The 18,073-nt window shown below is 40.7% G+C and overlaps 1 protein-coding gene across 1 annotated transcript in view; it reads right to left on the bottom strand.

Moving 5' to 3' along the window:
- Window positions 1-1,197: 1,197 nt before the first annotated feature.
- HSPH1 (heat shock protein family H (Hsp110) member 1) overlaps window positions 1,198-18,073 on the bottom strand; it is a 34,032-nt gene continuing 17,156 nt past the window's right edge. Inside the window, 14 exon segments of the mRNA XM_073613356.1 lie at window positions 1,198-1,558; window positions 1,561-1,675; window positions 5,280-5,441; window positions 5,562-5,681; window positions 6,998-7,105; window positions 7,232-7,357; window positions 10,062-10,199; window positions 11,128-11,247; window positions 11,540-11,742; window positions 12,677-12,810; window positions 13,589-13,695; window positions 16,629-16,857; window positions 17,105-17,349; window positions 17,442-17,575. Of these exon segments, the coding sequence (XP_073469457.1) occupies window positions 1,479-1,558; window positions 1,561-1,675; window positions 5,280-5,441; window positions 5,562-5,681; window positions 6,998-7,105; window positions 7,232-7,357; window positions 10,062-10,199; window positions 11,128-11,247; window positions 11,540-11,742; window positions 12,677-12,810; window positions 13,589-13,695; window positions 16,629-16,857; window positions 17,105-17,349; window positions 17,442-17,575 (2,021 nt within the window). The 3' untranslated portion in view covers window positions 1,198-1,478.

The following is an 18,073-nucleotide window of genomic DNA, read 5'->3' as shown; positions in this document are numbered from 1 at the left end:
CTCCAGTTAACCAGCTGTTGATTCTGCTCGTCAGTCCTGCCTACTTAAAGCCGTCCAGCTCACTTGATCTCTGCCTTCGCCAACATCAGAGACTTTCTCCTGCGTTCCTGTTGAAGACTTGCTCGGCTGACATTCCTTCTAGCTCCTGATCCTGCTTGCTGTACTACTACTTTTATCTCTGGCTCTCTGACATTGGCTTGGCTGACTACCAGATCCGGTTATGCACTCTGGCTTGTTTTGACTATTAACAATGTAAACAGAATAAGCATAAACAAGTGTGATTTAACTATACTTCTGTCTCAGTCTGATTCATGGTTCCCGATAGGTACATGCCCCATGGAGCCATGTGAATCTCACAGCACATGGCACAGGACACCAGACATTTCACTTTCACAACACATTCATGGGATCAATATTGCTAAGCAATGCATTGCAGGGAAGTAGAAATGACAGTCAAATGTTTGATTTGGAAACTTTATTACTAAAGTTCTTAGAAGGCTCTAAGACAGTCGCAATGCTATCAAGCACATCTTTCACTTTGCATTTTCAACCAAATGAACCAGAAACTAAACTGCGTGTAAATGTAATCTCAGTGCCAAAATAAAATTCTGCCTTTGACTTTCCACCGAAAAATCAGCTTGTTATATATTAAAAAAAAAAAAAAAAAAAAGAGAGGAGTACAGGCAGTCCCTGAGTTACGAACACAATAAGGACAGTAGGTTTGTTCATAAGTGGAATTTGTTCAAAAGTCAGAACACTACATTTGTAAGTGTAACTGCCACCTGTGCATGGATGTGGGATGTTCTGGGGGCTTAAGTTATTTGGGGCTCTTCTGGCCATGCAGTACTGCAGTGTGGGGTGTGTCCGGAGGTATCCAGGACCAGCGTGGAGCACAAGTGGCAAGCATTTGAGGCCGGTCGTAAGTAGAAGTCGTTCGTAACTCGGGGGCTGCCTGTATGCAAGAACTATAAGGCATTCCTTGGAAGACTTGCTTGTTCTCCTCCTGGCATGCATGAAAAGTGAAATGAGAAATGAGAAATGAGAATGAGAAATGTGCTTCTTCAAATCACTGCAGTACTACCTCTAAAAGCACAAACAGTCATTAGGTTTCCAGTACTTCCAAAGGTTCATTCTACAAGAAGCCCGATATGAAGTTTACAATTCCACAGGAATTTGTTTTTTTATACTCCCCCCCCCCCCCCCATTTACAAGGCATCTCTTAATCTTGTCATTTGCCATTAAATATACAGTGCAAACAAATACATAACACTTAAATAAAAAAAAAATACATATAATATATAGTCTTACAGACAGTGTTTGGTCACATCATAAAGAAACAGAACAAAAAGGACAAAAACAAAAAACTAAAAAACCCTTGGGAACAGATCTTCAACTCCAAATGTGTATGCAATGAGCTAAAAAGAACAAGGAACAGATTCCTGCGAGTCCCTGTAAGAGGAAATGAGGGTCAGACTCCATTAAGCCAAGTCCATGTCAATGGTTTGTTTCTCATTTGGATGGCATTCTCCGTTCTGCTGAGAAGGGGGCACCGTTTTGTTTTCTCTGAATTGATGTCCTCGTTGTGGTTCATAGCATTTACAGGTTTTTCTGACTTTGGTGACTCTACCTTAGGCTTCGGCTGTGTGACTATATGATGGCAGGTGCTGTCCAAAGACTAAAAAAAAAAAAAAAAAAAAAAAAAAAAAGGAGACAGAAAAAAAAAAAATTCAGTTTCCTGATATTTCACTAGACATAAGTCAACCTTAGTTGAAAATCATTTTGCAGCATGGAGCAAAGTGTTTGTTCACCAAAATGGTATTTTTTTTGCTGGCTCAACCACTATCCTATTCTCAGGTCTCAGAAGTAGAAATACTGAGACTTTAGCTATAGCTTCAGCTCACCCTGCATTGGTTTCCAATACTTCTGCTGCATACTCCATACTATAAACAAAAGAATCATCCAACAATCAGTGTGAGTACTGGGAACACTGGTAAAGAAATACCAAAGTCGAACTCTGACCACAATTTATATTTTTCCAGCTTTGGACATAGTGAGGAAGAGTTAGAACCTATTTGAGATATATTAGCGTGTCCCCTACTGGGGAAATATCCTACTGTTCAACCACTTCTGGATAATGCCTATTTTTGACACAAGTTCAAATCAGTATTTTTTTGCTAGAAAATTGCTTAGAACCCCCAAACACACATACATTTTTTTTTTAGTAAAGACTCTGAAGAATAAAATGACAGTCCCTGCAATATTTCATGTCACACGGTAGTTGCGCAGGGGTCTTTCCAACGCAATTTAAAACAAACTAAAAACAGTGAAGTTAGCCCTTTTTTTTGCATATTGTGAAAGGTGATGTTACACCGAGTAAATAGATACCTAACATGTTACGGTTTAAAATTGCACGCACTCGTGGAATGGCGGCAAAAAAAAATTTGACTTTAAAAAAATTTAAGCGGTTACCAGTTTAAAGTTTGGTGCGCAAACACGCGGGAGCTTTACATTTTTATTTTTCCCCCCTTAATTTTTTTTTATATACGGTCTTTAAAAAAAAAATCTGATCACTTTTATTGCGGTCACAAGGAATGTAAACATCCCCTGTGACAGTAATAGGCAGTGACAGGTATTCTTTATGGAGGGATCTGGGTTTAAAAGACCCCAAATTCTTACCCCAATACTTAAAAGTATTCAAAAACACCAAAATCTGCATTTTGGAATACTTTGGACTTTTTAAAATTGGCCCACTTGGCAGCTGAGTAAACTGTAAGTAACGTCACTTCTGGGTTACTACAAATCGGAGACCTAATCGAAGACGATTCCGGCTTTGTTCGGGACTCCGGCCAGCTAGCGGATGTGCCGGCTGGCCACCCAGGTCTCCAGGGTCTCCCAGAAAACCGCCAGCTCTAAAAAAAAAAAAAAAAAAAAAAAAAAAAAAAAAAAAAAAAACGGTTCAGAAGGGAAGCCTGCACCTGCAAGCTTCCCCCCGGTACAACCACTTTGTCAAAGTGATGTACAGGTACGTAGTTTTGGTTAAAGTCCCAGTGTCATAACAGAACAGAAAATAAGAAAGAAAAAAATAAATAAATAAATAACCCACCAATGTACACCAACTACAGCAAACCCTGACAGATTGTAATCCTTTGACTAATAAAATGTGCTTTTATTGAGGTTTTCATCCTGATCATGAGAGATAAAGGCCCTGTTCACACTGGCATTAGTAACAGGAGTTTGGAATGTGTTTTTGCTGTTCCCTGGATGCCTAGCTAAGCAGCCTACAAAAAAGGATAATATGGACAGCAAACAGAGCTGTGCACATTTGAAAAACAATTAGCATTTGCATCACTATGTGGCAAAAATTAAGCTACATGTCGAGTCTGGGATTAGCTGAAGCTTGTCAGCTCCTTCCATTCAAATATATAATAACGCTTAGCAAATAGGCCTGTAGGGTTTACCGCATGCTTGACAAAAGTTTAGCAAATAGTGAGGTGGGGGATAAATAAACAAACTTGGAGGGTGTCTAACTGCTTGCCGACCAGCCGCCGTCATGATCCCGCAAACCATCGTTGCTGTACATCGGTCCCTTTAAGCGGGATAGCAGGCGCACGCTCACTGCACTGCTGGGGTGCCCACCAGCCACGCGTGATGAGGGGCAGATCAGGGATTTGGAGGGAGGAGGAGGATTTTGTTTGGGTACAATGTTGCAAGACCGTGCAATTGTCAGTTAAAGCGACGCAGTTCCTATCACAAAAAAATGGTCATTGAGCAGCCAAATCTTCCGGGGCTGAAGTGGTTAATGCACCTGAAAACTGCATGAAAAACCACAAAAGTTAATGCTAGAAGCACATTTGTTCGAGTGTCAGATTTACAAATTCTCTCAAGTGTGAACTTAACCTTACTTCCTACATAAACTTGTGTTTACCCAAGTCAGACACAAGTCTGCAATTACACCTATAAGCACAGTGTATTTGTTGCGATTTCAGAGTGGATTTTCAAGGCATTTGTGCACAGACTGTATATCCAGCTTCAGGAATTAGTTTTCTGAGCAGAGAGAGAAAAATTAAGGTGCATATGGCAAATTTTCTTAAAAGGAGCCATAGTCTATCGTTCTTTGCAGGGCAAGACAGGCAGGGCCGGTGCAAGGATTTTTGTCTACATCAGGCGAAGATGCATTTTGCTGCCCCCAACCCATCCTCACCATTCTCTTGCTACTACCTGTCCAAAACCGAGCTGGCACCCCCTTCACATTGTGCCTGTAATGTGATGGGGCACGGCGTGAAGGACGTCACACACCAGTGAAAACACCAGTGGAGCTAAGCTGAACTTCCACTAAACTGCAGTGTGTAACGAGGGGGTGGGGTTATGTATTCCTCGGCTTCCCTCACTGGCCATAGACAGCTGGCAGGTGAGGCCAACTAAAACCTCCAATAGCTGGGTTCCCTCTATAAGCAAACTTCCAGATCACATCTCCCCATACACCCCCCACCCTGATCACTCTCCCCTAACACACACCCACACCTTAGGTATACCAACCCCTCAGTTCTCACCAGTCCAGCAGTTCCTCCTCCAGATGTCAGTGGAGGAATCTGCAGCAACCAGGGTGGGTTAGCTGTCACTAGGGGCAGGCATGACAAGATTCCATCCGAATCATTGGTAGCAGTAGCGGCAAAGAGCGGGGAGCCTCCTCCATCCCAACCTACTCCCCCGCTGGCCTGAATTCAGCGTGCACAGCCAGCGCACACCTCCTTGCAGTCTGGCACGGGTCCCCTGCCGCCTCCCTGCACACATGGGAATCCGCTCACCTCTCTGCCTTCCTCTGCCTCATTGGATCCGCTCTGACAGCAGTACATACTCATCGCCCTGCCTGCCTTCTGCCCTTTGGCTCTTTCACACTGACAGCAGCCTGCCTACTAAATAGCAGGAGGAGAACTAAAGCTTCCATGTTGCACCCTCTCTTCTATGGGGTGCAGGGTGGAAGTTTTAGTGTTTTTTTTTTAATTTCTTTTTTTAAATGCTGGATTAAAAATAAATAGATATATAAATTTAATAATAATAAATAATAATAATAATAAATAATAATAATAATTAAAAACCCAAATCCTCAGCAGGTGGCTGGGGATCTGGAATTTGCCGTCCCTGTACCCGGGCGCCCTAAGGCAGCTGCCTGACCTGCCTATTGCTGGCGCCGGCCCTAAAGACAGGAGTGTGTGTCAGCCTACGATGCCAAGTAAAAGTAAATCTGACCTAACTGAAGAAAATAAAAATCTGATACTTACAGAATGCTGCGCTTTGATCTCATGGGTATAGACTGCTAGATTCTGGTTTAATTGCTGCTTAGCTTGAGCATTCATGGCATTAGTCATCCATTCCATGGTCTCCCGCACACACTTTTCCACCTTCTCCATGTCTACAGCGCTGATATGTTGATAAGCCTCATTCTGTACAAAACACAAACACTTATAAGACAGTAAAGATTGAGTGTCACATTATAAAGTTGATAGACAATCAAAGGGCCCTTCTACTAGTCATAAGGTGGGACATCTGTAAACACACATTACCTGGTACTTGTATTCATCTACAATCTTTGCATAGTGCTGCAGCCTCTTTCCAAGTTCTTCAAATGCTTTTGGGCGCTCTTCCGATTCCCTATACCTCTCATGGACAGGAGAACCAAATTTCTAAAATTAATGAAAACAGTGGTTACAAGTGGGAAAGGAATATGTGCAAGACAAGCCTCCAGAACACAACCAGTTTGAATTGTACCAGAAGCAATACAGAGGCTGCCTCTGAAAATACTAAGTGCCTCGCTGCATCTAGCAGAAACACGGTCCTGGATCAAGCATACCTATCCATAAACCCACCCAATACACTCAAGTCCTTAAATGGATGTTTGCACCAAGCCGGTGACTAAGGATGGCCATGAACGTTTAGACTGTTAAAACATTTTTTTATTTAGAAACAGTCGATTTTCAAATGGAATAATTCTTAATGGAATCAAATCAACGTTCACTTGCGACCAGTGATTAGAAAATTTGAGGAAGCAGGATGGAACTTTCAGACGAACTTTCCTTTAAGAACAACATTTAATTGTTAAATCAAATGTTAAGTGACATTCTCAAACGACATTCCACCCATTCATAAAATGCAAACAATTTTTGTACAAATGTTCGTATGAATATTCTGGTCTGAAAATCTACTACTGTGCGGCCAGGATAAGAACGTACGGAAGCCACTGAAACAGCATGAGAGTCAGGGAACTAGTATTTTCACAAGTTGTCAGCATTAGCAGCCTCCACACATCTTCAGTATAGGGGTACTTTTACTATTTTCTACCCAAAAGTTCAGCAGTTTGTAGGAAAATATCTTCTTTCCTCAGTACTACAGTTTTTTTTTTTTTTAAGCATTAAAAAAAAAAAAAAAAAAAAACACCCACACAAAGAAAACCCAAATGGACAGATGTAAATTGGTTAAAAAGATACTCATAATAGGCAATATGTATTAAAATTGACAGAACTAAAGAGCTGTATGCTAGCCTAAGTTCATACTAGCATCTCTGGAAAGCAATCCGTGGCTAATCAGCAGTCTTCAGGCAGCCATTCAGGAAGGGAGGTGATCTGACTCTTGCGCGCCCCCCCATTTGCTGAACTGCAATTTTAAAATGGTACCGACATGACTATGAGCCAAGAATTTGGATCAGCATCCACATGAGTTTAACAGGGAGTGTTAGATTAGCGTGTTAAGTCCTGTTCCTGCCTGTGTGCCATGTTTTAGGAGGATGGACACTAAAACCGCTGTTAACCACCCGTTTTACCCCATCCACTACTCCATCTAAACCAGAACAAAAGAATGTGGGATTTAGATACACTAAGAAAATAGTACAGAATTCCATAAATGAAAACTCACCATAGCAAATTTAAATCTTTATAACCATTTATAAAACACAAAATGACAAGGTCCATTAACTAGTTACTTCCCACCAACAAGGAACATTTACCTTTAATTGCTCTAGTTTCTCAACATAGACCTGCCTTGGCTGATCTTCTCCATCCTCATATAGCCAGTCCTCAGTTGCTGTCAGAAGCTCAGAAAACTGTCTGTGGTCCTATTATAATAATAAACCATAAAATTAACAATATTTACCATGAAGGGACATTTAGACAGATATGTAAACTTAACAAACATTGCACATTAGGCTAAATCATTTTGAATGACCAGCACATGAACGTACCTCCTCAGAGATGAATTTGCTGTAGGGTCCAGAGAGTCTGTCTCTGTATTCATAAACATATTCCTCAACAGCATTCTTGGCATCATTCCTATTCTTCTCCAGTTTATCTTGGAGGATCATTTTACCCTACAAATACCAGAAGACAGCATTTTTAGTGGGCTACTTGTCTGCAGTAATTTTCTGTATTTGAGGATGTGTGTACACACAGAGGCACATATCACTCTTAGAAGGCAGGTGCATGTGGAAGATTAAATCTTCTACACCAAGCTACTAATTATCATTGCTAGAACACAGGAGTAATTACAGGATATTAATCGCTGAATGTGAAAATGAGGACATGGCTGAACAAGTTTAGGAGTACAGACAAATCCAGCTCTTGAAATGATGACATCTTACTGGAAATAACTCCAGCTCTTGAAATGATGACATTTTACTGGAAATAACTCCAGAACAGCAATTACTAAGGAAAGACAGAACTGGCCCGGTAACCCTTTCACCAGAACAAGAAGTCAGCCACTGGTGCTGAGTCTCAGGTTTGTGTCTACACCTATTACATAAAAAAAAAAAAAAAGACACAGCAGGGAGAGTGGAAATGTGTAAACTGGTCAATGAAGCAAATTTCAATCTGCATGATGAAAACAAGTCCGTGTTTATCAAACTTCAGATTTAGGAGTTTCTATTTAAGTGTTCAGAAAGGATCATCCATTGCTTTGGACGCCTGATTGAATCAGGACTCATAATCATGGATGTGCAATTTATTTTCACAAGTCAATTAACTCATCCCTTGTTACAGCAGGATGGTTTGAGATGTCCGTATATTAATTTGGTCAGCTAATTGGCAGTCCTGGGGCACATGCATTTAACCAGCAGCAGACCACATTATAGAATATATATTAACCACTGGAATACTAGGCACTTGCACCCCCTTCCTGCCCAGGCCAAATTTTCAGCTTTCAGTGTGTCGCACTTTGAATAACAATTGTGCGGTCATGCAACATTGTACACAAACTAAATCTTTTGCTTTTTCGAGACAGATAGAACTATCTTTTGGTGGTATTTAATCACGACTGGGTTTTACATTTTTGCCAAACTAAAAAGCGTGAGGAGCATGAATGAGATGTTCAGATTGTACCCCAATAACATTACATAATGTATTAAACTATCAATACTAGCACCAAAAAAAGATTAGCCATTTGCTGTATACATATACACACACATTTCTGTAAAGATTTTATTATATCTTTTCATGTGACAACATGAAGAAATGACACTTTGCTACAATGTAAAGTAGTGAGTGTACAGCTTGTATAACCGTGTAAATTTGCTGTCCCCTCAAAATAACTCAATACACAGCCATTAATGTCTAAACCACTGGCAACAAAAGTGAGTACACCCCTAAGTGAAAATGTCCAAATTGGGCCCAAAGTGTCAATATTTTGTGTGGCCACCATTATTTTCCAACACTGCCTTAACCTTCTTGGGCATGGAGTTCAGACCTTCACAGGTTGCCACTGGAGTCATCTTCTACTCCTCCATGACAACATCATGGAGCTGGTGGATGTTGGAGACCTTGCGCTCCTCCACCTTCCGTTTGAGGATGCCCCACAGATGCTCAATAGGGTTTAGGTCTGGACACATGCTTGGCCAGTCCATCACCTTTACCCTCAGCTTCTTTAGCAAAGCAGTGGTCGTCTTGGAGGTGTGTTTGGGGTTTTTATGTTGGAATACTGCCCTGTGGCCCAGTCTCCAAAGGGAGGGGTTCATGCTCTGCTTTAGTAGGTCACAGTACATAAACAAAAAGGAGACAATAAGCCCTACTCCAATCCAATCCTCCTATCTCAGCGCTAAAGGAGATTTTAGGTCACAGTACATGTTGGCATTCATGGTTCCCTCAATGAACTGTAGCTCCCCAGTGCAGGCAGCACTCATGCAGCCCCAGACCATGACACTCCCACCACCATGCTTGACTGTAGGCAAGACACACTTGTCTTTGTACGCCTCACCTGGTTGCCACCACACACGCTTTACACCATCTGACCCAAATACATTTATCTTGGTCTCAGACTACAGGACATGGTTCCAGTAATCCATGTCCTTAGTCTGCTTGTCTTCAGCAAACTGTTTGCAGACTTTCTTGTGCATCATCTTTAAAAGAGAGTTCCTTCTCTGGGATGACAGCCATGCTGACCAATTTGATGCAGTGTGCAGTGTATGGTCAGAGCACTGACAGGCTGACACTCCACCCCTCCAACCTCTGCAGCAATGCTGGCAGCACTCATACGTCCATTTCCCAAAAGACAACCACTGGATATGACGCTGAGCACGTGCACTCAACTTCTTTGGTGAACCATGGCGAGACCTGTTCTGAGTGGAACCTGTGCTGTTAAATCGCTGTATGGTCTTGGCCACCGTGCTGCAGCTCAGTTTCAGGGTCTTGGCAATCTTCTAATAGCCTAGGCCATGCCTGCTCAACCTGGGGCACTCTAGCTGTTGCACAGTCCCATCGGCATTGCAAGGCTAACAGGTACAAACATGACTTGCAATGTCAAAGCCATGATGGGACTTGGAGTTTCGCAACAGCTGGAGGGCCACTGGTTGAGCACCCATGGCCTTTTAGACATGAATGGCTGTGTGTTGAGTGGACAGCAAATTTACACTGTTATACAAGCTGTACACTCACTACTTTAAACATTGTAGCAAAGTGTCATTTCTTCAGTGTTGTCACATGAAAAGATATAATAAAATATTTCCAAAAATGTGGGGGGTGCACTCACTTTTGTGAGATACTGTGTGTGTGTTATATTTAATTTTTTTATTTCCTCCTACTCACCTCATTCTCAATGTACATATTGAGCAAATCCTTCCCTAGTTGCAACACAAAGTTTGCTTCAATAGGCACCTCAATATTCTTCACTTTAATCTTTGGTTTCTTGGCTTCAGGAGGTTTATCACTCTTCTTTTCATTTTCCTAAAATAAATAAAAGCCCTCAAAAAACATTTCCCAAGAGATATAAAAACACTATACAAACATCTACAATTGTGGTTTGCCAAGATTTAAGTGCTCCTTCCCTAAAGGCTACAGGGTAACTGACGTTTATAGTAATTGTCATCTCCTGGGTCCTGCTGCTTGCACTGGTTTCTTCCTCTGGCCTCCACTCATTACATAACATTAGTAGTGTTCTGTCTTGTGGGCAGAGGGAAAAAAGGTACTTACTGTCTTTTACAGGGAAAGCTCTGCTGGGTTTGTCTCATAGTGAAAGGGCCAGTTTTTTTAGCATAGTTTGTGGTCAGTACATTTTGGGAAAAATCATCTGAGCAGAGAAGAGCCCTGATCTACATCAGGTGTCAGTCCAGACGTCATAGTCCTTGGATCTGACAAGTGAAGAAGGGCACAGATGTTACTGACCTGGAAAATTATGGTTCAGCAAGACTACATATATAGATGTAATAAACTCTCCCTCCTTTTCATATGATCACTTTTACTTATAAATAGGATTTTCTTTTTTATTGAAAACAAGCACCTTTGTTAATGATGTGCTCTCCAAATCCCCCCCCCCCCTCCCCGAGGCACACATATTCAATTAGCCATTTGTTCAGTTGTGAATGTCAATGTACAGAATCAATAAAACCTTTATAATCTGGGTGAGTTAAAGATTTAATCTGATTTAATCTGAAATTTCCTTTGCTTGTCATGTTAAAACCAGGTCTGGAGAAAAACTGTCACAAGAATAAACAGCTGTCTCTCATGAGAGATTCACTGAATTGTGACAGCCATATTACTAGGCTAAAGATTACACATTACTTTTTTTTATTTTGACAGCACAACTGGAAAGTGGCTATTATCTGGAATGTTACATTAGGCAGAGATAAGCACATTAGTTAATAAAATCACTCACTTTTTCAGTGTCAGTCACTTTGTGTTCACCACTGGTAGGCTCGGGTGGAGGAGGGGGATGTACATCAGTTTGTACCTGGGGCTGTGTTCCAGCTTCTGCATGGTCTTGCTGGACATTCTTCTGAAAGAAAAACCCAGGCACAAAGAGATGTTAAAAGGGGATATGAGAACCTAAGAGAAGAGTAAATAGGATTAACCAGCCAGTGATAATACTACTACTACAAGTATAAAGAGGATCAGCCTGAAGGGTAGTCCTCTAGGCACCATTCACACAGTCAAAGGACTAAAGTAATTCCAGGATAGTCGGGATCCATGCCCCCATAATGATCAGTAAAACAATACACACAAGACACTCAAAAACTACAATCATCCCATTAACTACATTTACTTTATACCTGTACAGAAATACTTACATCCTCTTCCACAGTATACATGTCCTGATTCCTAACATCTTGAGAACTCTCTGCAAACTGATCTTCAGTGTCCTCTACCTCCACCTTTTCTACAACAGAGGCTATGGAGACACTGAAAATGCAATGTGTATTGATCCGAACTTTCACCTTCACTTTTGCCTTCTCGCCTTTAGTAGCAGAAATGTTCTGGACCACAAACTGGCCTGTTGAAAAAAATAATGTAAGGAAATGACTGTTACTTGAGGGAACCGAAGAAACAATACGGGAGCTGTTACTGTTGGTTTGTTTTTTGAAGCTTCGTGCACAGGATTGTCATCCTTCCCTACTTAGCAAGTGGCTGACAACAAGCATATGCAGGCATGCAGACTAAAGCAGCGGTTCACAGCCTCTCCAAAGGAACCCCGTAAAATAATTTTCGTTTCTTGGGGAACCCTTACAGAATCTAAATTGGGGGGGGGGGGGATGGGGGAGTCAATGGCAAAAAAAATCTCTTTACATCGGGGGGGGGGGGGCTAGCGCTGGGTCACTAGGAAAAATGCAACCCTTACCATCGTGATAAGAGTGCCACTCTTTCAAACTGCTAAAAAAGATTACCAGTGTTATACCACTGGCTCTGTCAAGTGGTGTTAAACCTTAAACCTAAAACTATCCAGACACCATGGGAGGTCATTAAAGTAGAAATATAGCCAAAAAACTTTTTTTCTTCATTTTATATAGAGTAAGGGATGATAATAACCCCAGTCAGATTTTATTTTTTTTTGCATCCAGATTTACCTTCACTTCCTGTCCCATAGTCAAAACAGGAAATCCTTGCAAATTAAGGTAATCTCTTGGGGACCCCCAGGTCACCGTAACTAGTGTCCCCATTGGAAAATTCCCTTCTATTAATTTTCTGGGAATAATCCAAAATTTTTGATTTTCAATAATAATATTAAATAGGACAAATAGAGAGGGCGAATCCCCCTACAATTACAATTATTCAGACCTTTGCACCAAACCAAATCATTGGTAAAATGAGGTCTAGTTCTTTAAGCAATAAAAATTACACTACATATAGAAAACAAATGTAACAAAATAGCCAAAAAGCTCTACACTTTAAGATCTGCATTGCCTAAAGCATTGCTGGGAACCCCATACCTATCTTAGGCTGTGGATAAGGAATTGTAGTGGGATCGGAATAAAAGGCTTCCAACTGAAATGGATTCTTTCTATAGAAGGTAAGGACCTTTGAGAAAGGAGCAGCATGGTTTCTGTTGAAGACTTCATGAATTCTGAAACAAAAACAACAACAACAAACAAACACTGGATAAAATAATCACTATTTTCTGGTCTGCCTGGCATCAGATAATTTGACAATTGTAAAACCACAGAATGATGGATTTCAGCCCAGTAGACACATGCAGAAACCTACACCAAGCAAGTGAGGATACGGTAGACCGGTCTACCATAAACATTTTGACTGCTTTCAGCTCAACTCCAGGGGAAAAAAAACAAAACAAAAAAAACACACCACATAATGTATTATTGATAACAGAAATGCTAATGTATTGCCTTATCTGCCTAGCATTTAAGTTTAATGCAATACCAGCAAAAACCAATTCTTCCACATGTTACAAAGAATGCCAGTATTTATACTGTAGTAGCAAGACAGTTATAAAAATGGAAACTAAGCAATTACTTTGCCTTGCAGATGTTCTACTCACATTAGTTAAAATAGGATACCACTGGCATTTTTAGATTATTATAGAAACAGCAAACAATATGTATAAAAGGACACAAAAAAGCTAAAATTGCGTAATTCAGTCTTTGTCATGGGTAGTTCATAGAACTTAATGGCACTTTATAAAAGACTGAATTAGGCAATTTTGCTTTTGTGTGTCTTTAGATGTAAATGTTTAGACTCCCGGAACTGCTCTACCTGAAGAGAGGTTTTTGACTTTTTTTTTTTTTTAATAGAACTGAAGAGAAGTGTCTGGACTAAATGTAAAAAAAAAAAAAAAAAAAAAAAAAAAAAAAAAATACATGAGTTGGGAAGTCAGCACTTCTTACCCTTCAGCCTCGTCTGCTTCAGTGCTCCACTTCAAGGAGATGGGATAAGGTACTACATCTGTCACTGAAAACTCTCGGACTTTAAAGGCCGGTGACAGAATGGCACACTGCACAAAACAATAAGAAAATAGTAAAAACTTTAAAGCCTTCTCCTGCAAAAGAACAAGTATTCATTCACACATTGGATGGACCACAATAGATATAGTTTTAAAACAGTTGAAACAATAAGCTCAATATACAGTCATGTGAACAAGTACATGTCATGGAAATTGTTGCTTTTTGACATATTTGAACAGGTAAACATTAGATTTGAACTCAAACAGGGTTTTTCCAGATAAAAGGTGGTATTAAATAAAAAAACACAATGGGAAGAAAGACGGAAGAAAGGCGGAAGAAAGACGAAGACAGAAGAAAGACGAAGACAGACGAAAGACGAAGACAGAAGAAAGACGAAGACAGAAGAAAGACGAAGACAGAAGAAAGACGAAGACAGAAGAAAGACGAAGACAGAAGAAAGACGAAGACAGAAGAAAGACGAAGACAGAAGAAAGACGAAGACAGAAGAAAGACGAAGACAGAAGAAAGACGAAGACAGAAGAAAGACGAAGACAGAAGAAAGACGAAGACAGAAGAAAGACGAAGACAGAAGAAAGACGAAGACAGAAGAAAGACGAAGACAGAAGAAAGACAAAGACAGAAGAAAGACAAAAGACAGAAGAAAGACGAAAGACAGAAGAAAGACGAAAGACAGAAGAAAGACGAAAGACGAAAAGGAGGAAGAGGATTGCCATTTCATGAATTTTCTCAACAAAAATATCAACAGATGTAATCAGCTGGTGACCGGCTTTCACAGCACACTGAAGGTCCTAACCCCTAAAGCTAGAGAGCCTCCTCCACCGAACTCCTGTAGTGGTTCTGGGGCTCTCCTGCTCCTCAATGGAGCCTGAGATTATGGTACGCAATTGAATGGCAGCATGCAGAGGCGATCAAGGAACAGCTACTCTCCTCTGTCAAATCATCCCATAAGAGATGAGGACTGTCACTCTGTTTCAGAGCCGAAATGTCCTGGCTGTTACAACCAGGGAAGCTTCTAAACAGACATGATCTGTGTTAGGTTAGTTGCTTTGGAGGGCAGGGGAGATATCAGGAGTATAAAAGACCCAGAGGTACAGAAAATGAGCACGGATCTCAAAACAGAAAACACCCTGTTCTCCTGCTCTGCCCAAAAACAGACTTGTATTGCACTTTAAAAAATAAATAAAAAAAGTTAAACACACACACGGTTACAGTAAAATACTCCAAAAAGGTCACATCAAAAGCCAACTTCAAACATCTTCTAATCCCTTAAAGTAGGTGTAAACCCAAATTTTTTTTAATGTCATAATATAGAGTATAAGATTTCCTATCATTTGAGCCCAGTCTTGCCACAAAGAGTTAATCCATCTCTGAGCAATCCTCTTTTATTGTTCAGTGAGATAAAACTTGACAAACAGAAAAACTTTATCAAATCCTCCCCCTTGCTGTGAGTGACAGGTGATTTACATATCTTGTGCACTAGCCCAAGACATGCATTATTTTTTAATTCCCTCCCCCACTCCTTTCTTTTGCTGCTCTGCTAGGATTGGATGTTCCACACCTCAGCATAATTGGGCATGCTGAAGTCATGTGGTTACTTTCCTGTCTTTTCACTGGATGTTAGATCATAGCAGAAGTTCAGTGTAAGAAATAAACAGGGGAAAATGCATATTGACAAGGGAAGTGTAGAGGTGGGCGGGGAGTCTACTGACATCACGACTCCACCCACCGAGCTCCAGACAACAGACCCACCCACATATCTGCAGTTTTTCAGCTCTCATTATATAGACAGAGGGGAGACATTTGACAGGTAAAGATACATGCAGGAGACATGTATATCCTTATAGATAACCCCTATGGCAGCAGTTTAGAAAGGATGACATTGGGTTTACATCCACTTTAACATATCATACAATAGCTATCTTTTGTACCAAGAAAGCATCACCTTGCCATCTCCATTAACCCAATCATCAATGCAACAGCACTCAGTCTTAGGATGAAGAGGTCATTGATCAGAGAAGAGAGTAGGATGTACTTCAGGGCTAAAAATGCATCCATGGGTCAATATTTGCACTCTTGTTGCTGAAGCAACATGATGTATGAGGAATGGTTGTAGAGGCTGGTATTGTACATCACCAAAACGCATCTTACACTTCTTCACCTGTGCTGGAATGGAGTGGCTGCATATGGCACTTTCAGGCCAAGAGCTGCGCAGAAAAGTATTGGCATCAAATACCAATACTTCCAAAACCAAAATCCAACTTTGCTAATGGGAGTTATGCTGGCCATACACTATACAGAAAATCGGCCGAACCCATTTTCGAAAAACGAACGTTCGACCGTGACCGCAAACGATCGTGCCATCATATAATGTCCGATAATCTGTTCAGTGGACATGAATAAATAATTTTGTGTTCGTTTTTTTACATATACCTAGTACAGGCAGTTCGGACGGGAAACACATTAACCTTGCAATTTATCGTACGTTCGGCAGAAATTTTCCAAACATGCCGTTCGTTTTTTTCCCACAAAAACGTCACAAACGATTATCGATTTGTACCCACTAACTTGCCGAAAAACGAACGAAGTGTCCATACGAACGATTTTTCGGCCGATTTTTCGTATAGTGTATGGCCAGCATAAGACTAGTAATCGGATTGGCTGAACAAACTAATCACTTTCTCTTCAGTGGGTTTTAAATCAGTAACAATCAGAGAGCTTAATCTTTTCTAAGTTTATTAGACACACACACACACACACACACACACACACACACACACACACCCCCTAGGGTTTAGTTTAAATTACACTTTCGGAACTAAAAAGAGTACATATTCCATTTAGCAATACAGCTTCCGTCATAAGGTTTTAAAAGATGCTAACCAAACCTTTATTCCAAAAACCTATCCATACAATCCATGAAACAACAGAATATCTGAGGGGGTCAAACACCAGAAGCCATTACCTGTAAAGCACAGCCTCTTGCAACTGCTTCATCTGCATTCAAAGTGGTGCTGACATCTTTCCCAAAGAACTTAGCAATCCTCTCCTTGACAGCCGGAATACGGGTAGCACCTCCTACGATTTCCACTGAGCTGATGTCTTCAACTCCAAGCTGAATCTGTTCCATCAGTGAATGCATAGGAGCATCAATTCTTTGTATAATGTCAGCGCAGAGGGTTTCAAACTCAAATCTGGAAAGGTACACACCAATTATGAGGAGGAGGGAGAAGAAGAAAGAAGAAAGAAGAAAGAAGAAAGAAGAAAGAAGAAAGAAGAAAGAAGAAAGAAGAAAGAAGAAAGAAGAAAGAAGAAAGAAGAAAGAAGAAAGAAGAAAGAAGAAAGAAGAAAGAAGAAAGAAGAAAGAAGAAAGAAGAAAGAAGAAGAAAGAAGAAAGAAGAAAGAAGAAAGAAGAAAGAAGAAAGAAGAAGAAAGTCTCACCTGCTCATACGCCCAGACACATCTATATCATTCATGAAGCATTCAATATTAAGAGGGATATCGGTGCTGTTGCTGCTCATCAGTTTCTTCAGCTTTTCACACTCCTGATAAAGACGCAGAAGAGCCCGGATTTTGGACTTTACATCCAACTTATATTTAGTCTTGAACGCGACACAAAAATGTTCCACTAGCTTGTCATCAAAGTTCCTTCCTCCTAGATACGGGTCAAATGCTCTCCCAAGAACCTAAGAAACAATATTTTGCGAGGTTATTGGCCGAGAAGAGGTCTGGCCTTATTTAAAGACAAATAGATTTTTTTAATTTCCTAAAATCATACCTTTAATTTGCCTTTATTGAAGGCACAGGCCGTTATCTGGAAAGAGGAATGGCCCATATCCGCAAAAACAACTATTTTGGGTTTCTCCTCAGGAGCTGGAAGGTCTTGCTTATAAATCCCATAATTCAATGCAACTAAAATGAAAATATCAAGAAACATGGATAATAAAGACTATAGAGACTAACAATGTAAAGCAGTATTAAACCCCCTCCCCCCACTCCAATAAAAAAATAAAAAGGGAGGGAAGGATAATATATTGCAGCTTAACAATCTTCAAAGTAGAAGTTCAGTCAAATACTAACCTGAGAGGAGCTCCAAAATACTGTAGCTGCTGACTTTTAGAATAAGGACACACAACTCTGCCCCTGGATCCAGTGATGTCCTCACATGAGCTGATTCTTAAAATCGACTTAGGGTGCAGAAACTGGCAAATGAAGGGAAACAGGAAGTGAAGCCTTGCAGCTTCACAGCCAGTTTCCTACTGCGCTTTGTGAATGGCCCCATAGTTTTTTGGGATCTGTGTGTCCCATAAGACCGCTGAGGAAGGAGAGGGGCTGAACTTCTGGCTCAGTTCACTGCAGCAATCTGAGCAGGAAGTGGTGTGTGCGCAGGTACCTGTCAAAACCAAAAGT

The sequence above is a fragment of the Aquarana catesbeiana genome, linkage group LG02 (assembly GCF_042186555.1).
Source record: "Aquarana catesbeiana isolate 2022-GZ linkage group LG02, ASM4218655v1, whole genome shotgun sequence".
Classification (NCBI taxonomy): Eukaryota; Metazoa; Chordata; class Amphibia; order Anura; family Ranidae; genus Aquarana; species Aquarana catesbeiana.
This window is presented reverse-complemented; position numbering and strand designations above follow the sequence as displayed.